Here is a 19,454-nt window from a genome sequence, read left to right on the forward strand (position 1 = left end):
GAGAACATGAACACAGAGGGAAAATAAGACCTCTGATTTCAAAGGTCTTCATCTGTTAGAATCATGGGCTAACTGTTTGTCATTGGAAAAACATGTAAAGTCAAGAATATTAATGTGTGTTCTGTTAAACAGTGGAGAAAGGAGTTATCAATAATTATTGCTAAGGACTAGAATTTTATGTGTAAAATGGGGAAGAACTCTACTTATGTTACCTTTAGTTTTACCATTTAACCTTGTTTCTTAGTAAGCAAAGTTGTTTACATAGTGTATATTCTCAGAGGTCAACTTATTAATTTTGTATAGAAGTATTTAAAATAAATAAATCTTAGATACAGTAGGGCTCTATACTCAGCTTTTATCAGTTTACTTATCTTTAAAGTGAATGAAAAGAGGAAATTACTTTCACTCTTAACTCTTTATTTGAAAATTTTGAAAATTTTAGTTATACAGAAAAGGTAAAAGCTACAGAGTTAATGAGCATGTAAACATCCTTAATGTTTTACCACATTAGCTTTATGTGTGCTTTTTTCCCCACCTTTGAAGGTACACTTGCTAAAACTTGCATATATTTAAGGTATACAATGCAGTGTTTTGATATATGTGTACATTGTGAGATGATTACCGTAATTAAGCTAATTAACATATTCATCACCTCACACAGTTACAATTTTACTTTTTTTTTTTTGGTTGAATCATTTGAAAGGAAGATGCAGATGTTGCTCCATCCCTTAGTTCTGTTAGCCCAAATCTCCGAGAATGAGGTATTTATAACTATCATTAATACAACTAAGAAAATTAATACATTCAACAATCATATCTAATATGGCAGTCCAAAAAAGCTTTTATATGTTTTTAAAAATCTAGGATCTATACAGTATATTTGCTTATGTCTCTAGTCCGTTTTATTCTGGAATAATAAAAATGTGACATTATGTTGCTTTCTATGACATTGATTCTAATTTTCTTTGAGGATTTTATGCATCATGTTGCCTTGTAGAATATTCCACATTCTGGATTTGTCTAATTTTTCTTTTTTATTACATCCAGGTTGAACCTTTTTTGGTGAAAATACTGTGTAGATGATGTATAGTTGATCAAGAAGGTGACTTCTGGATCGCTTCACTATAGATATGTTTTTTTCCCCATTTACAAACCTGTGGGGTCATAATTCCCAACAACTTTTCACTTTGGTTTTAAACTTCCATTGGTGCCACTGCCTGAATCAATTTTTACATTGTGAATTCCAAAGGAAAATTCCTTTGTAACGGCCATATAATATAGCCATATTCGCAGTTCCCTGCAAAAAATAAAATTCCTTAGCCCCACTGAAAGAATCCACTGTTGTTTTTTCTTGTTAATAATAAATATGTTATTTGGACTGTGGATTTGAATATATTTATTGTCTGAGTTCCATGTACGTTTATTTTTCTTAATGAAGAATTTTGAAAAACTTTGATTTAATTTAAAACAATAAATTAATAACAGATCTGTTGGATAGTTTTTAGAATTCCTAACAGTGAGGCTCATCGAACAGTTGTGCGATACTTTTTGAATACCAGCTACAGTGTAAGGAGTCACACCAGATAGTATAATGTACTTAACATTAAAAGCTGTAGGCCTCAAACACTTATCCAGATAAGTTGAGAAGGTAAGACACATCTGCATATAAAAATAGAATAATATTCACAGCAGGAAAGCATATATGCTGAATCACTGGTATAGTCAGTAAATGATTTTTGTGTTCAGGAAACAGTCACTTTGAACTTTGACATGTGCAAAAGCAGTGTAGGTATATGAAATGTCTTAGGATGTCACTGACATTCTGAACCTGGGCTTTTTTTTTTTTTTTTTTTGTGGTACGTGGGCCTCTCACTGTTGTGGCCTCTCCCGTTGCGGAGCACAGGCTCCGGACGCGCAGGCTCAGCGGCCATGGCTCACGGGCCCAGCCGCTCCGCGGCCTGTGGGATCTTCCCGGACTGCGGCACGAACCCGTGTCCCCTGCATCGGCAGGCGGACTCTCAACCACTGCGCCACCAGGGAAGCCCTGAACCTGGGCTTTTGAAACATATATTCCAATAAATAATCTAGTGCCTACCATGTTGTAGCAAGAAGAAGCAAAAAGAATAAAACATGTCTCTTGCCCTGAAACACTATCATTGAGGATGATACTGTACTATCACAGGGATGTATACTATATAAAATCATTAAAAATTCTATAATAAAGGTATCTACTTAGTGCCAAGGCTGTATAGGAGAGAGAACTAGGAATTCACATTGCTTGGGAAGTGGGTTTGTGACAGGAAAGGCTTCACAGAGTAAGTGGCATTTGAGTCTGAGGGGAAGTTTTTAGATTGAGAATGGAAGAGTATTCTAGGCAATAGAAGATGGGCCCAAATGCCCAGAGGTGTGATATTGTGTGGCTTGGTTTTAGAGCCTGGTGATGCCATTTCAGGAAATTCAGAAGTGGTCCTGGTTTGGGGGAGGGGATGATAGAAATGGTTGTTCAGCCTTTCGTGTGTGTAATTTTTTCTCATACAGGAGAACAACACAGTTGAATTTTAATGGTATGTATAATTTTTCAAAAAAAGTATACGGAAAGCAGTGGACTGAAGAATGAACCCGGGAAACACTTAACTCTACTAACAATTGAGGAATGGGAGGAAAAGGTGACCTCCTTAGGGAAGTACAAAAGGCGTTATTTATTAGGAAGGAAGAAAGCTAAAACAGTAGTGTCATTAGAACCAGTTGACAAGAAATTTTACAAGAGGATGGTTAATATCACAACAGAGTGTACAAAGGAAATGAAAAAATTTAAAGAGGCCATTGGATCTGACAAATAATTTTGTGAATTCAGTTTCAGTGATTTGGGGGAGGGAGCTGGAAGCCACTTTTCTGGGGAAAAAGAATGATGGATGCTTAAATACTGGATTTAAACCATTTGTTCGAAAACTTTGGCAGTGAAAAGTAGGGTAGCAATGGAATGAGTACAGTTTGGTCAAGTGAAATTTCTTTTAAAAGTTAGAGAAAGCCTTGTACATGTATGATGACAGAGTGGAACATGCCAGTGGGAAAGGACATACTACAAGTTGGCGGAGCATAATTGATGGAGCAAAGGGTTGGGAAGAGATGAGAACATAAGAGAAAGGATTAGCCTTGGAAAGGAGGAGAGGCAAGCTTCTAGTTGGTCCAAAGGGAAGGAAGTGATCATGAAGGAAGAACAGAAAAGGAAGGATTATTAAGGAAGAGAAGTGTAAAAAAGGAACTTACATGTGGTGCTATTACATTCTCTGTGAGTTTGGATAGAGCAAAATCATTTTGGTTTTTGAATTTTCTATTTGATTTATGTATTCCAGGAGCATTAATAGAGGAATTACCCACCCAGCGTAATCTAAAGTTGGAGAGCGGCATGGCAGAAGGCTAAAGGGCAAAGGGGTAGACACATGGTATTTTCTACCATTAGAAACATTTTAATACAAAGAAAATATTGAACATCAAAATACTCTAATATTTAAAAATGCAATTGTTGTTAATACGTAAAGATTTAAAACCCTGTTTAGGAACACAATATTACTGGGTTTAATTTAAAAAATTTTGTTAGTATATAAATTTAAAAGTATATATAGATAAAATTACTTATCCAATGTTTAAAATTTTGCAGCGTTTTTTTAAACTAAGGACTTTTCTCTCTGAGAATAATTAGGACTTTTCAAATTCTAAGCAACAACAACTCAACACAAGCTTAAGCAATGAAGGAAAAATTAAAAAGAGGGGATGGATTTATTAGATTATGTAAATGGGGAATCCAACATGGACTAATTTCAGGTATTCCCGAATCCAGGAATCCTGGTGATGACGTCAGGTGTTCTTTTTTCTGCTCCATTCTGCTGTTTTCCGTCTGTGATGTTCTCATTTTCAAGCAAGGTTGTGCTCTGTAGTAGGCATGTGGTTACTAGAAGCCCGAGGGCAATATCATCATGGCTCACTATCCGAAAGGAAGATAGGCTTTTTCCCACCAGCCATATAGCAGATACCAGAGTAGATTGTGTCATTTTTTTCACCCCTAATTATCACTGTAGCCAGGGGTATACTCTGCTAGTATAGAGCCTGGGTTATGTGATCATTTCTTGAAGGAGGTCACAATAACTGTGAGCTGAAGGGTGGTGGCTCAAAACTTTGGCACGTTTCCTTCTAGTTGTATGTATGTATGTGTGTGTGTGTGTGTGTATGTACTTATTTGTTTTGTAACAAACCAAGTAGTGTAATGAATGCCTTGTGTCAAATTCCTTAGGAAAGAATCAGCCTTTGATTGCTTATATAAATGAGTCTTAACAGCTTTTTAAGTTTATGATTTCATAAAGATACTGTAGAAGCCTTTTCTTTTTTACAAGTAAAAGTGTTTTCTATGCTATATATCATAGTATTTCCAGGCCTTCACAAAAATGGAGCAGTCGTTCATGGGTTGACTTCAATAGTAGCAAAACAAACATTGTGTGATGCTGAAAAGACCTGGATGTGTATCTAGCAGGAGTCTTGAGTTTTAATCTTAACACTTTCAGTAACTAACTGTATGTAAACAACACATAAAACTACTTACACCACTGGGACTGTAAAAATAGATAGGTGGATTAGAGATCTTGTGAAGCTCTAAATTTCTGCTATTTTTAATAGAGTAATTTGGGTTACAGAAAAATGTTAAATAGGAGGAATCTTAATATACTGTAAAGAAAATTAATGATCCTAGTTTTCATGTTAGACAGACTTGGATTTGAATTCCAGCTCCTCTACTCACCAGCTGTGTAAACTTGGACAGATTGCTAAACCTTGTCTCTTCATGTAAAGAATGGAAATAATAATAATAAGAAGAAGAATACCACCTGATTTGAAGTGTAAGGATAGAAATGCATTTGATTTCTGCTCAGTAAACTTTTATTAGTTTCTGTAAAGTCCCCTACAAGCTCCAAAATTTGATATTTGGAATTATTTTTGCTACATGAATGTTCATTTCTCCCATAATAACTTTTCTGATAAATTCTATCTAGGAAAATTACTGTTAAGTTACAAATACATAGTTATAAATGTATATTTATAACAGCTGCATTATGCCTGTGACATGCTTCCCTTTGAGACCATGTAGTAGAGAATTCATATGGACCATTTCATAACAGGATTTGAGCACTTAATGGTTAGCTATCTTACCAAGAGTTAGGCTTAGTAGAAGATTGTATTGGAATATACCTGATAAAAGGCAAATTATGCTAGCAAAAATGAGGCATACAAACTTAAGAAAATTCTGACTAGGCCATTGGAAATAAGCTGTGGACTTGGGATCTACTAAGATTCCCGAAATCAAGCTAGATAGATATCACTTAAGATTATTGTAAAGATTAAAGGGCTTAAGCCCTTTAAGCACAGTATTTTTCTTATACATTAGCTACTACTACTGATATTTTTATCTTCTAAGTATTTTTATCTTCTGAGTATGTTTCCTCATGACCAGCAAACCACATTTAGTCGAGAACAAATGCCATGGAAAATCCAATGCAATTTTTTTTTTTTAACAATTTGGCAGTTTCTTTCTTTCCCTTTTTTTAAATTAATTTATTTTTGGCTGCGTTGGATCTTCCTTGCTGCGTGCGGGCTTTCTCTAGTTGCGGTGAGCGGGGCCTACTCTTCGTTGCAGTGCGTGGGCTTCTCATTGCGATGGCTTCTTGTTGCAGAGCACGGGCTCTGGGCGCACGGGCTTCAGTAGTTGTGGCATGCAGGCTCCAGTAGTTGTGGCACGTGGGCTCAGTAGTTGTGGCTCATGGGCTTAGCTGCTCCATGGCATGTGGGATCTTCCTGGACCAGGGCTTGAATCCGTGTCCTCTCTGCATCGGCAGGTGGATCCTTAACCACTGCGCAGGGAAGTCCTCCAATGCAGTTTTTATCTAAGGAGTCTACTGGAACCTTCAATCGAAAAACAAAACCCCCACAAAACTGAAGAAGCTCATCCAAAATCCCAAACTAGGGTTTTATTTTTTTTCTTATTTTGCTTTAGTTCCTGAAATAATTTTTCTTGAGAAATTTTTTAGTATTCATTCAACAAATATTTATTCATTATGGGCTAGGTACTGAGGAAAAGAGCAGTGAACATAGATAGATAACATACTTTATATTAAGGAAAAAAACCAGTGGCTTGTTTAAATTTTATTTTATAATAGCTTTGTAGTTGCAAAATAAAATTGAAGCTATAAGATTAATTAAGGCTTTAGTATACCAATGACTTTTCGGTAGGCTAGATGGAAAGAAACTTGTTTAACTTTGTTTAATTTGATGTTTCTGAAACTTTTTGACCTATTTTCCCTTTTTTTCTCCCCCACTGAACCCACTTTCAGAGATAATGGTATATAAGTAGGTTTCTTTAACTGGAAGTGAACAATATTAGGTTAACTATGTGATATTTGTAGGGCAGAAACGGTTGCATATCAACATTTGTAGTTCATCTTATACTAATTGGATTACTCTGTCCTGATTTGCCTGGGACAGTTCTGGTTTATGCCCTGTTGCTCCAGTGGGATTATTTATAGTCTTCTCTTTAAATCTCAGAAGTGCCCTGGTTTGGATGATAAATTTTTTGGTCCCCCTCTAGCTAACACTTTTGAACCACTTATGATGTGCCAGGCAGCATTCAACCCTGTGAGGTTGGTACTATTTTATCTTTCTTTTTTAAAAATGAGTAAGCTGAGGTACAGAGAGGTTAAGTCTTAAGATTACACACCTAGTAAGTCATGGGGTCAGGATTCAGATGCAGGCACACTGGTCCTAAAGGGTGTGCTCCTAGCCATTATGTCTTGTGACACAAGAACGCTTTGCGAATATGCTTAAGGGAAGAGGGGGAGGACAGAACTCTGGAGAAAAAGCAAGTAAAGGGAATAGAAACTTGGAGATATGGCAGAGAGTAGGAACTAAAATTTGTTGAAATTGATTTATTTCCTCTAATTATCCTCATCCTCTTTTTAACTAGAAAGAGGTATTTTCCTTTTCACTGTTTAATAAGTGCCCCAAAGTATTAGACAGTTTTCTCTTGAAATATAGTGAAAGAGCATTTATTTAAAGCAGTTTGTTTACGTGTACTTTGTTTTTAAATTTAGGGATATCTTCTTTTTCCTTAAGTAACAGAAATCACACTTTTGAAAAGGCTTTTAAAAAGCTATCAACTTATTTATGACAGTTTCTTCATAGATCTAAAAGTTAATTTTAGGTAGGGAATTTATGGAGCTTTTTTTTTTTTAACCTACCTTATTGCCATATTTTAATGTTGTCCTATTTCTACCTCATATCATATTGACTCCAGCCTAGCTGTGTCCCCCTTTATCCCATCTGGAAGTTAAGGAATGCTAAAGTATATTTTTGCTTCACTGACTAATAATTTCTAGAACTATGAATTTATTATTGTCTACAACTATAGTTAACAGTTTGATTTTTACAACCACACCTTTAAGGTAAATGTACAGTTCTTAGAATTTTAAATGTAAATATTTAATGAAACTGAATAAAACAAAACTATTAAATAAGGTAGTATGTAGGCGTTCAGTTAGATTTACCAAACATTGAGGCTCCCTTATGGTTAATTTTTCTGCTTTGTACTTAGGGATAAAAAGGTTAAGTGTAACTGTTTTCCTGTATCATCTTTCCCCTCATTCTCCCTGTTCTCCCTTCCCACCCCTCCCCTTTGTCCTTTCTTCCTGCCCTCCCACAAACCTTATTGAGAGTCTACTATGTGCCATTTGAGCTCAGGGATATAAAGATGAATAAGTATTGCCTGCACTCATGCCTTAGGGAGACAGACCAGCCCCTGAGTGAACCAGCTCAGAAAAGTGTAGCAAGTGTTAGAGCCAGGCTCGCACCCAGAACTGTCTGGGTTTTTTTAAGGATGAAAAGAATTTAAGTCATCTGATAGGAGGAGCAGAACTTAAACAGATAGGGAAATATGATGAGTATTAGAAAGAGGGGAGCTCATTGGTCACTGCTGAGAGGGCAATTGCTGTGTTAAGGGGTTGACAGCCTTATTAGTTGCCTTGGAGTTGAAGGTTGAGGAATCAATGGGAAATGAGAAAGTAGTCTTCTAGGAAGCTTGATGTGGTGAAGGGGATTAGAGAAGATGGTAGCTTGAGTTTGTTGTATGGTCAAGTGACTATTTTTTATAGTGAGGAGATGAGATGAATATATTTGCTGTCTAGGAGTGAGCTAAGAACTGGCAAGGTGAGATTAAAGGACAAGAGAGAGAAGATGATAGAAAAAATTCCTGTAGCAAGTTAGATAATATCAAGTACACAAATAGAAAAGAGGATTGGTTTTTTGTTTGTTTGTTTTGCTACCTTGATGTTTGAATTACATAATAAAATAGATCAGTAAACATCTTTATGATCTGGAAGCTCTTCTAATAGGCATATGTGCTAAAATCATTTAAAAAGAATTAAAGGAATTATACTGACTATGTTGTCTGATATTCCTATATGAAAATAATTAGAAACTCCTTTTATCCGTAACTTCCCTCTTGTTCAGTGCTCCAAACAAAAGCAAATGGGTCTTCATTGGTAAGAAAAAAGAGTATCTGTTTTAAGGGTCAGTTGTGTCAAATTGTTCTAACTGGAGGGAGGGGTGCTACTGTGTCATAAATAGCAAGTTTTCTGTGTTTATAAATCAGTGTCTGAGAATCCCAGGATTCTCATTCAAGGGGTCTGGGTTAGGACCCAGAAACCAATTAATTTATGCATGAAATGTTTTTTTTAATATTTAAATATTTATTTATTATTTTGGCTGCGCTGGAATCTTAGGTGCGGCATATGGACTTCTTAGTTGCGGCATGCATGTGGGATCTAGTTCCCTGACCAGGGATTGAACCTGGGCCCCCCTGCATTGGGAGTGCAGAGTGTTACCCACTGGACCACCAGGGAAGTCCCCTACCAAATGTTTATTGATTGCTTTCCTACCATTGTCTTATTACCATAATGTGTAGGTGATGTCAGAAGGTGGCCCAGGTGCCTACTCTCTAATTGAAGGACAGAAATAATAAATAAGTAGTTAAACAGGATAATTTCATACAGCCATAAGTGCTACAAAGAAAGTAAACCATGGTATGTACTATGAAAACTAGAGTTACCCTGGTGGGGGAGAGAGAGATAACTTTGCAGACGGTGATCTTGGAAGGAGACTTTCAGGAAGTGAGTTTTTTTAAAACCTTGCTTTTTAAAAATTATATTTTAAAATTGTGGTAAAATCTACATAACATAAAATTGACCATTTTAACCATTTTTAAGCATATACAGTGGCGTTAAGTATATTCACATTGCTGTACAGCTGTCACCACCATCCATCTCCAGAACTATTTTTATCTTGCAAAACTGAAACTTTGTACACTTGGCTCCTTCCATGTCCAAAGGTTCTGCATCTCTGGATTCAGCCAATCACAGATTGAAAATATTTTGGAAAAAAAAAAAATCCAGAAAGTTTCTAAAAGCAAAGCTTGAATTTGTCTTGTGCTGGCAGCTATTTACATAGCATATGTATCATTTCAGATATTATAAGTAATCTACAGATGATTTAAAGTATATGGGAGGGTATGCATAGGTTGTATGCAAATACTATGTCATTTTATATAAGGGACTTGAGCATCCACAGATTTTGGTATCTGTGAGGGTCCTGGAACCCTGTGGATACCGAGGGATGACTATACTCTTTAAACCAGGGGTCCCCAACCCCCGGGCCACAGACCGGTATTGGTTGTGGCCTGGTAGGAACAGGGCCACACAGCAGGAGGTGAGCAGTGGGCTAGCGAGCAAAGCTTCATCTGTATCTACAGCCTCTTCCTATCGCTCACATTACCGCCTGAGCGCCACCTCCTGTCAGTTCAGCAGCGGCATTAGATTCTCATAGGAGCACGAACCCTACTGTGAACTGCGCACGCGAGGGATCTAGGTTGCGCGCTTCTTATGAGGATCTAATGCCTGATGATCTGAGGTGGAGCCGAGGCGGTGATGCCAGCACTGGGGAGCGGCTGCAAATACAGATTATCATTAGCAGAGAGGTTTGACTGCACAGAGACCATAATAAATCAGTTGCTTGCAGACTCATGTCAAAACCCTATCTGTGGGACTTCCCTGGTGGTGCAGTGGTTAAGAATCGCCTGCCAGTGCAGGGGACATGGGTTTGAGCCCTGGTCCGGGAAGATCCCACATGCCACAGAGCAACTAAGCCCGTGAGCCACAACTACTGAGCCTGCACTCTAGAGCCCATGAGCCACAACTACTGAGCCTGCGTGCCACAACTACTGAAGCCCGTGCGCCTAGAGCCCGTGCTCCGCAACAAGAGAAGCCACTACAATGAGAAGCCCGCGCACCGCCATGAAGAGTAGCCCCCGCTCGCTGCAACTAGAGGAAGCCTGTGCGCAGCAATGAAGACCCAACACAGCCAAAGATAAATAAATTAATTAATTAAAAAAACAAAAACAAAACAAAATACGTGTCAGTGAGTGGCAAATGAAAACAAGCTCAGGGCTCCCACTGATTCTGCATTATGGTGAGTTGTATAATTATTTCATTATATATTACAATGCATTAATAATAGAAATGGAGTGCACGATAAATGTAATGTGCTTGACTCCCCCCCCGCCGCCTCCCCCCCCACCCCACCACCCCGGTCCATGGAAAAGTTGTCTTCCACGAAACCAGTCCCTGGTGCTGAAAAGGTTGGGGACTGCTGCTTTAGACGGTAACTCTCCATTTCCTGCTGAATGAGATACAGCAGGAGTCAGAAATAGCTGATTTTTTGAAATCAGAAAGCAGATGGACAGGCAGTAACTGATTAGCAGAAAGGAAAAGTTACAATGCCTATAAGTGCACAATACCTGTAAGAGGTGTAATACAGTTGACCCTTGAACAACACAAGGGACCCCCATGCAGTCGCAACTCCACGTATAACTTTACAGTCAGCCCTCCATATCTGGAGTTCTGTATCCACAGATTCAACCAGCTACAGATCTATGTTACACTATAGTACTTATGTAGTGAAAAAAATCTGTGTATAAGTGGATTCGTGCAGTTAAGCTCATGTATTCAAGGGTTATCTGTATTGTGTCTTTCTGAAGCTCCCAAGAGGCTCAGCATTGGGAGGCACCAGATACTAAGGAAAGTTGAGGTCAGAAGTGGAGCTGAAAACGGAGATTGGTCAGAAAATAGGTACGTTTATAGGTTCTTTCTGTGTATCCTTATAGGTAGGTGACTGCCTCCACCACCAATCCTGGCCTCAGTAGACCAAGGTTTATTCTTTATAAAATTGAAGAAGTGCCTGCATTTTGAAACCAGGGGCAAGTGGATGGCTGATTATTTAAAACAGGAAGATTAAGGGAAATGTACATCCAAACTCTGGAACTTCTAGCTTGCTTCCTCTTTTCTCCTTCCAGAACTTCACAGTTTATCCAGCTCATCTCCTGCAGAAAACTGAACTATCTTAAGGTACTGGTAGGCTTGCCACAAGAGACCCCAGAGTGAATTACACCTGTTGACAAGCCTATTCCCCCACACAGATCTTTCAGTCAATTCTTTTCAGAATGTCATTCTTAACTATGAACTAAGAATCCAGGACCATCAGACATTTGAGGAAAGCCTGCATAAAAAAAGAGAGGTCAAAATAAGCAAACAGAAATAAAGAGGTGGAGGAGGGGAGTGATACCTGGAGTATTGGAAGAAAACAGACACCATAGGGATCAAAAAAAAGCCTAAAAAAAATCCTCTAATATTATTATCAGAGAAGACACCTGTTTCTCTCCCTACTAAAATGATAGAGAAAACTAAAGCATAAATCCATGAGGGTAAAGAGAACTGGATGAGAGATGACAGCAGAAAGAAGATATCAACTATCAGAAGCTGAGTACCTGATGTAGATTTTGCAGAGCTGGGAAAGCAGAAACTTAGTTCTGTGATATGTGTAGTTGTGCAATCAGAAGTCGGTCTTCTTTCAATTATGATGTGCTTTGCTTTACTTGCACTACTAGTTCTTATTTTTTGAGTAGTATACTCTCTTCTGATTGGAGCTGTTAATGGGTTATCCACCAGTGGAGAAATCAGAATTATTAAAATGTAGTTTTTGTTTTCATGTGGTTCTCTTAAGTGGTCATGCGTTGTACCCTTCTCCCTATTCGTGAACCAACATTTCATAGGAATGGGTAGCTGATGCTTTTCTGGGTGGCAGTGACAGTGGTATTGAAAAGGATGCTGAAAAGAAAATACAAACAATATTCAATCTAAGAATGTGTTCTAAATTTTGCTCGTAAAGTAGTTGTTTAAAACTTGGTTCTTCCTTGTAAAATAATGTAGTAAATGGTTATGAGATTCCCAGACCAAACTTAAAAAACTTTTCTTCAGTAGTTAAATGGACATTGGTGAGTGCTCCGGGAGACTGAACTGTTTTGTGTAATATTTTCCTGTGAAAAATTACTTTTTTGTGGTAAAGTGGCTACGTGGATTTAGAGTCATACAGATTTGAATTCAAATCCTGCCTCTGCCATTTTTATGCTGTGTAACCTTGAGTAAGTTATTTAGTGTTTCTGAATCTAAATAAAATCTAAATCAGTAAAATGAGATTAATAATATCCTACTCAGAGGGTAGTTGTAATGATTTAAGTGAAATTAAAATAGATAAAATCACTCAACCTAGCTCCTGGACCCTATAGGGTCAGTAAATGTTCGTAGTTTCCTTCACTTTTAGCCTTGAGGTATGTAGTAAGAGGGAACATTAAGAGGGACTTAAGGGAACCGCGTGTCAATTGAAGGTATGTAACATTTTTGAAATGGAATTCCTGTGTTTTTAAACTTTTCCTTATTTATTTGCAACACGTGTGTTCCTTGTCATTTGATATACTTGCTATTGTAATGCCGTAGAAAGAGCATAGGACTGGGACTCAGGAGATCCAGGGTCTAGTCAGCTTCCTTACTAACTAGATGAATGATGGTTGTATATGTTACTTCCCCACTTTGGGTCTCATGTTTGATTTGAAAAGTGAAAGTGTTTTATCGTAAGGTAACATCTAGAAATTTGTTTCTGCTCTAATATCATATGATCCTGTGATCTGTGAAGCTGAAGTTGTCTTTTTGCGACCTGGGTTTTGTGAGGTGTTAAGGCTTGGGATACATGTATTGTTACAAACTCAATATAATTGTTTGGAAGACTTGAGATTATTGGCGATTATAATAACTAGATTAATAGCTGATGTTTGGCTTTTTCATTGGAAAATAGTTCTGGCTATAAAACCTATTTTTGACTGGAAATATACCAGGACTAGCCATTGTTTTTCTTCCTACAGAGATAAGTGATCTGTTAGTGCTGTTCACATGAAGCTATCACTGTTATTTTTTTCGATGTCATATAGATTTTACCATTGCCCCTATAAACCCTTTCCTCCCGACAGTCGTGGACATTTTTATTCCTAGCATGATTTGGGATATGTGTGTGTATGTGTTTGTTTTAAATCATGTTTAATGTTTGTTATGCTAATTTTAGTTCAGTTGTCACTACCAAAGCAACCCCCAGGCTAGATCATGTTATTTGTTTCCGTGGTGGTTTTTTTCTTCTCATAGTCTGCATTTTATATTTGTGTGTGTGTGTGTGTGTATATATATATATATTTGTGTATATATATATATTTATATATATATATATATATATATATGATTTTATAGTATCTTTTTTCCTTTTTCCTTTCCAGCTGGATTGAAAGCTCTTGGAGAGCAGTAACCACATTTCTTTTGCTGACCTTCATCTATAATGTCTGGCACATAATTGACATTCAGGATGTATTTTTGAATAAACTAATAAATTCATATTGTTTCTCAAGAAATATTAAATGAGTAGAAATATAGTGGTAAATAAAAACTCAAAATACTTACTAGAATTAACTGTAGCCTTTGCTCTTATAAAACAGTGAATCTAAAATGAAAGGAAAAAATAACCAAGGTGGTTGTATAAATGACTTTTATTATTGTTTGTGCAAGAACAGTGAACATTCCCTAGTACAGGAAGCAAGTTTTAGAAACTGCTGGCAGAACTAAGAAGTCAGACTGTCCTTGACCCTTAGATCAAATGTTTTAGAGCCTGAGTTTCCTCAAATCTTCTTCAGTTTGGAGTAAACATTTTGACACAATGAAAGATTTATTCTGTAATTTTGGTCTTTATAAACAAAGAGCTTAACTAAATTTCTAGAAACAAAAAACAAAACTTTCTCATTTATACTAGTTTCATTTTTAAAAAGTTCATTTCCTTTCAAGTGCATAATACTGTAAAGTGAGCTCAGCTGTATTAGTAGATAAACATGTTGATTCATTTGGCCCTGAGCTACTGAATGAAGCCTGGAGGGGCACACTTTGTTCTTTCCCCCACCCAGTGGCAGAATGTTTTTCTTCCTCTTCTCCTTATTGTGGGAAGGAGACTGGAATAAGTGACTATTTAGGTTTACCTGAATTGATTAGGAGGTAAGGGAAAAAGATTTCTTCACTACTTTTTCTTCTTTTAATTCTTGTCATTAATATAAAGCGTATGTTTTTCATCCAGTTCTCATACTTTAATGAGTATGTGGAATAGTAGTTTGCTGTTACATATTACTTCACAGTTTTTATGAAGCCATTTTACTTAATACTCTATTTTGAGTTATTTATTGTTATGCGTCAGAGGTGTCTTCAGGTGTGTTGAGGGTGGACTTAATTTTGGAAGCAAAAAAAAGTATGCTTATATCCAGTGGTATTGGGATAATATACTCATATGATTAATTTATGGTAGAGATTTTATGAAGTATATGAAGAACTTTTATAAAAAACCTTGGATGATCCTTAGTATTTTGGAACAGATTTTAGAAAAGGACCAAAGTATGTGGCTTTTACATAAACCCTATAAATAGTTGTTTGTTTCAGCACACATTGTTTCCTGTGTGTTTCATATCAAGTTAGGCACAGTGAATAGGCAAAGATTAATAAGAAATTCTCTGCCCTCAAGTAGCTTATTATCTGTGTACCATTTCCCAAAGTCATTATGGGTAGGTATTCCTCAAAAATAGATTTCTGCTTTTGAATAAGTTTGGGAAATACCTGGACTAAACAAAATAGAAGGTTTCCTTAGTAGGGTTCTCAAAAGTGTACCTTGTAGAATTCCAAAAAGTAATTATAGTTTGTGAGATTCTCCAGAAATTCCTGTGACACAATTTTTTTTCTCATGAAACTTCTCAGGTGGGATCTGAGGGGATGGGAGGATGTGAGAGATAGTGGCAGTAGCATGTTCAGAAAGAGGATGATTAATGTGTCATGGGACACGTTTTGTGAAACAGTGGACTCATGTAATATTCTTATCTAGCCCATGCCTTTGAATATGTCTCAGAAGTCTAGCATTTGCTGCAGATTCTCTATTTATGCATCTTAATCCTTTATAGTTGGATGAAGGGCTTGATTCTTTTGATTGAATTAGTTAAGTGGAAATGGGAATTAGTAATTAATATGAAAAATGCTACCTGTTGTCTCAAATTCAGCCTGTCTGAAAGCAGACTAACCATTTCTTCCAAAGTAGTTATACCTCCCAGCTTTTCTATTTGATTATACTGTTTTATCGCTTTTCTAGCACTTAGACATGAGACCACAGTCATTATTGACCTTTTCCTTTGTCTTATCCAACCATAACCCCAATGCCTATAACCAAATACTGCCTAACTTTTCCATAATGTTCATCAGTGTTTTTTCCATTCCCACTGCTGTCATCTAGCTTAGATACACATGAAGTAAATGATCAGTAAATATTTGTCAAATGATGGAATCTGTGTGTGATGTTTCCCAGTGCTAATCCAACACTGCTTTTATTCTGTCTCCCACTCCTAAATTTATATATCTGTCTGAATTATGCTCTTCTGTATGTGTTATATTACACTTTGTTCTCAAATCAGTTCTTATGTGCCCCCTCCCCCTTTTTACATTCCTTAATTTCCTTTTCTTTGCAGCTTCTATTTCTTTTGCATTTCAGTAGCAGGAGTATTTTGTGTGGTGAAAAGTTGCTGTACTACTCTCATGACACTGTTCTCCAAAGCCTGGATCAAAGGGCAGCACAGGAGACTATGGGTGAGTTTCAAGGGCTGAGGAATGCTGTCACCCTCCAGCATTTCTGGTTCAACAGCGTCTAATCATTTTTGACAACTCTACCCCCAATGCTTTTAATAACTTCAGGGTTCATGATTGACTGGTTTGCTCTTATTTGCTTATTGAATACTTATCTGTTAGATACAGAATTATTAATTGTTTGTAAAAAGTTACTAGTTAAATTTTGCTAATTTAAGAAGAAAGGAGGTCTCCTGGAGTTGATTGATGGAGAGGCAGGCTGTCAGAATTGGGGCTACACAGCTGGGAAAGTGCCTCCATTCCCAAAACAGCTGTAGGAGAGAGAATATTCAGTAACTGAGTATTTTGCTTTTTTAAATTACATTCATATAGCTATTATATTCTTTTCTTTTTCCTTTCTTTTTTTTGCGGTACACGGGCCTCCCACTGCCGCGGCTTCTCCGCCGCGGAGCACGGGCCCTGGACGCGCAGGCCCAGCGGCCATGGCCCACGGGCCCAGCCGCTCCGCGGCACGCGGGATCCTCCCGGACCGGGGCTGCCCCATGTATCGGCAGGCGGACCCCCAACCACTGCGTCACCAGGGAAGCCCTATTATACTCTTTAATTATAAACTTGTAAATTGAGAAATTATTACTTTTCTTTTCAAGCAGAGGTTATTGTAGGGGATATAGTGGGATGACTGGATTTGTATATCCTGGGATTTCAAATCCAGAGACGGGGAGAAAGAGGAAACACAAATTTTCAGAATATGAAAGGATAATTTTGGTCTACTTCCTGCTTGAGTACCCCTTTTTGAGCAGGGTTAGAGGATAGCCTTAGGTCAGTACATTTCTCAGTGTGTACTTGTTTAAACATAATTCAAATCTCTTGGTGAAAATTCTACCGGTTTCTTGTCTCTTACAGAAGAAAAAACAACCAAACTGCTATCAATAATCTTTAAGGCTCAGAATGATCTGGACAGAGGTAGAGTTACCATGAAGCTAATTAAAGCTTGAGGTCTCTTGCTTGTGCAGGCTGTTTCCTGGACGGGACTTAAATTGGTTAAGGCCACCATAGTTTTATACTTTGACTTCCTCCCTGTCACACTCCGCATCCTTGCAGGTTATGTTGGAGTGGACATAGGGAGTTTTGGAATCCTAAGGAGAGATGTGATTTGCAGTACCTTTCACATATAGTTTAGTTATTGCGGGTTGACCCAGTTTAAGAATGCTTACCAGCTGGGATCCTCACATGAAGGTACAAGGCCAGAGGCTGAATAGTGATATGAACTTGTCCCGTGACACCCAGTCAGGACTGGAAGAATGTGGGTAATGGAGGAGAAACCAAGATGTCCATTTTAAAGTTTGTTAAACATTCTTCTAATCTTAGAACTCGTGAAAGAAATGTAGAAGAGGTTTTCACAAATTCAGTAATTTGAAGTATTTAAGCTGGGACAGAGTGAGCGTCATCAACAGGCAGTTGTGAAGCTGAAAGAAACTTTTCTAAACTATCAATTATAAAAAATAAATTTTCACCCTCTATTCTAGGTGAAAGACTGAACTGTTCTCTCTGATGACTCTATAGAAAATGATATTACAAAATCATTGTCATGAAGAGACAGTCAAGTGCAATACAGCCAAGATATGTAGGAAAAATTATTATGAAGGTGTGCCAGGGAGTTAATTATTTAAAATATTATGTTAGGATTGTTTGATGTGCTTGAGAACTATTAAAATTTTGTAATTTAATGTAGTTTTCTTTCTCATTCTGAAGAAATACTCAATTTAGGACTTAATTTTGTTTTTATAGTTTTGTATTCTCTTCCCCCAATTTATAAACTTCAATCTCCATTAAAACCTAGATCTACCCTGGATTTCCTCTTGTCTGCCTCTTTAACCTCATCTCATATACTCATCCCCTCGTTCATTGCAGTCCAGACATATTCATCTGTTTGTCCCTCAAATGGATTATGTTTGCTCTCATGTCAGGCCTTAGGCACTTGGGTATTCCACTTTTTCCTTATCTTTTTTTTATGTGGAAGATTTATTTATTTACTTTTTTAAACATCTTTATTGGAGTATAATTGCTTTACAGTGGTGTGTTAGTTTCTGCTCTATAACAAAGTGAATCAGCCATACATATACATATATTACCATATCTCCTCCCTCTTGCATCTCCCTCCCACCCTCCCTATCCCACCCCACTAGGTGGATACAAAGCACCCAGCTGATATCCCTGTGCTATGCAGCTGCTTCCCACTAGCTATCTATTTTCCATTTGGTAGTGTATATACGTACGTGCCACTCTCTTACTTTGTCCCAGCTTACCCTTCCCCCTCCCAGTGTCCTCAAGTCCATTCTCTACATCTGCGTGTTTATTCCTGTCCTGCCCCTAGGCTCTTCATAACCTTTTTTTTTTTTTTTAGATTCCATATATATGTGTTAGCATACAGTATATGTTTTTCTCCTTCTGACTTACTTCACTCTGTATGACAGTCTCTAGGTCCATCCACCTCATTACAGATAACTCAATTTTGTTTCTTTTTATGGCTGAGTAATATTCCATTATATATATACGCGACATCTTCTTTATCCATTCATCTATTGATGAATAGTTAGGTTGCTTCCATGTGCTGGCTATTGTAAATAGAGCTGCAGTGAACATTGTGGTACATGACTCTTTCTGAATTATGGTGTTCTCAGGGTGTATGCCCAGTAGTGGGATTGCTGGCTTGTATAGTAGTTCTATTTTTAGTTTTTTAAGGAACCTCGATACTGTTCTCCATAGTGGTTGTATCAATTTACATTCCCACCAACAGTGCAAGAGGGTTCCCTTTTCTCTACACCCTCTCCAGCATTTATTGTTTCTAGATTTTTTGATGATGGCCATTCTGACTGGTGTGAGGTGATACCTCATTGTAGTTTTGATTTGCATTTCTCTAATGATTAGTGATGTTGAGCATCCTTTCATGTGTTTGTTGGCAATCTGTATATATTCTTTGGAGAAATGTCTATTTAGGTCTTCTGCCCATTTTTGGATTGGGTTGTTTGTTTTTTTGATATTGAGCTGCATGAGCTGCTTGTATACTTTGGAGATTAATCCTTTGTCAGTTGCTTCATTTGTGAATATTTTCTCCCATTTTGAGGGTTGTGTTTTTGTCTTGTTTATGGTTTCCTTTGCTGTGCAAAAGCTTTGAAGTTTCATTAGGTCCCATTAGTTTATTTTTGTTTTTATTTCCATTTCTCTAGGAGGTGGGTCAGAAAGTATCTTGCGGTGATTTATGTCATGGAGTGTTCTGCCTATGTTTTCCTCTAAGAGTTTTATAGTGTCTGGCCTTACATTTAGGTCTCT

The 19,454-nt window shown here is 37.4% G+C and overlaps 1 protein-coding gene across 1 annotated transcript in view; it reads left to right on the forward strand.

Moving 5' to 3' along the window:
* AKT3 (AKT serine/threonine kinase 3) overlaps positions 1-19,454 on the forward strand; it is a 384,719-nt gene that overhangs the window by 19,204 nt on the left and 346,061 nt on the right. The window contains exons 3-4 of the mRNA XM_073801464.1: positions 11,126-11,216; positions 16,010-16,127. Of these exons, the coding sequence (XP_073657565.1) occupies positions 11,126-11,216; positions 16,010-16,127 (209 nt within the window). The remainder of the gene's footprint in view (positions 1-11,125; positions 11,217-16,009; positions 16,128-19,454) is intronic.

The sequence above is a fragment of the Tursiops truncatus genome, chromosome 1, assembly GCF_011762595.2.
Source record: "Tursiops truncatus isolate mTurTru1 chromosome 1, mTurTru1.mat.Y, whole genome shotgun sequence".
Taxonomy (NCBI): Eukaryota; Metazoa; Chordata; class Mammalia; order Artiodactyla; family Delphinidae; genus Tursiops; species Tursiops truncatus.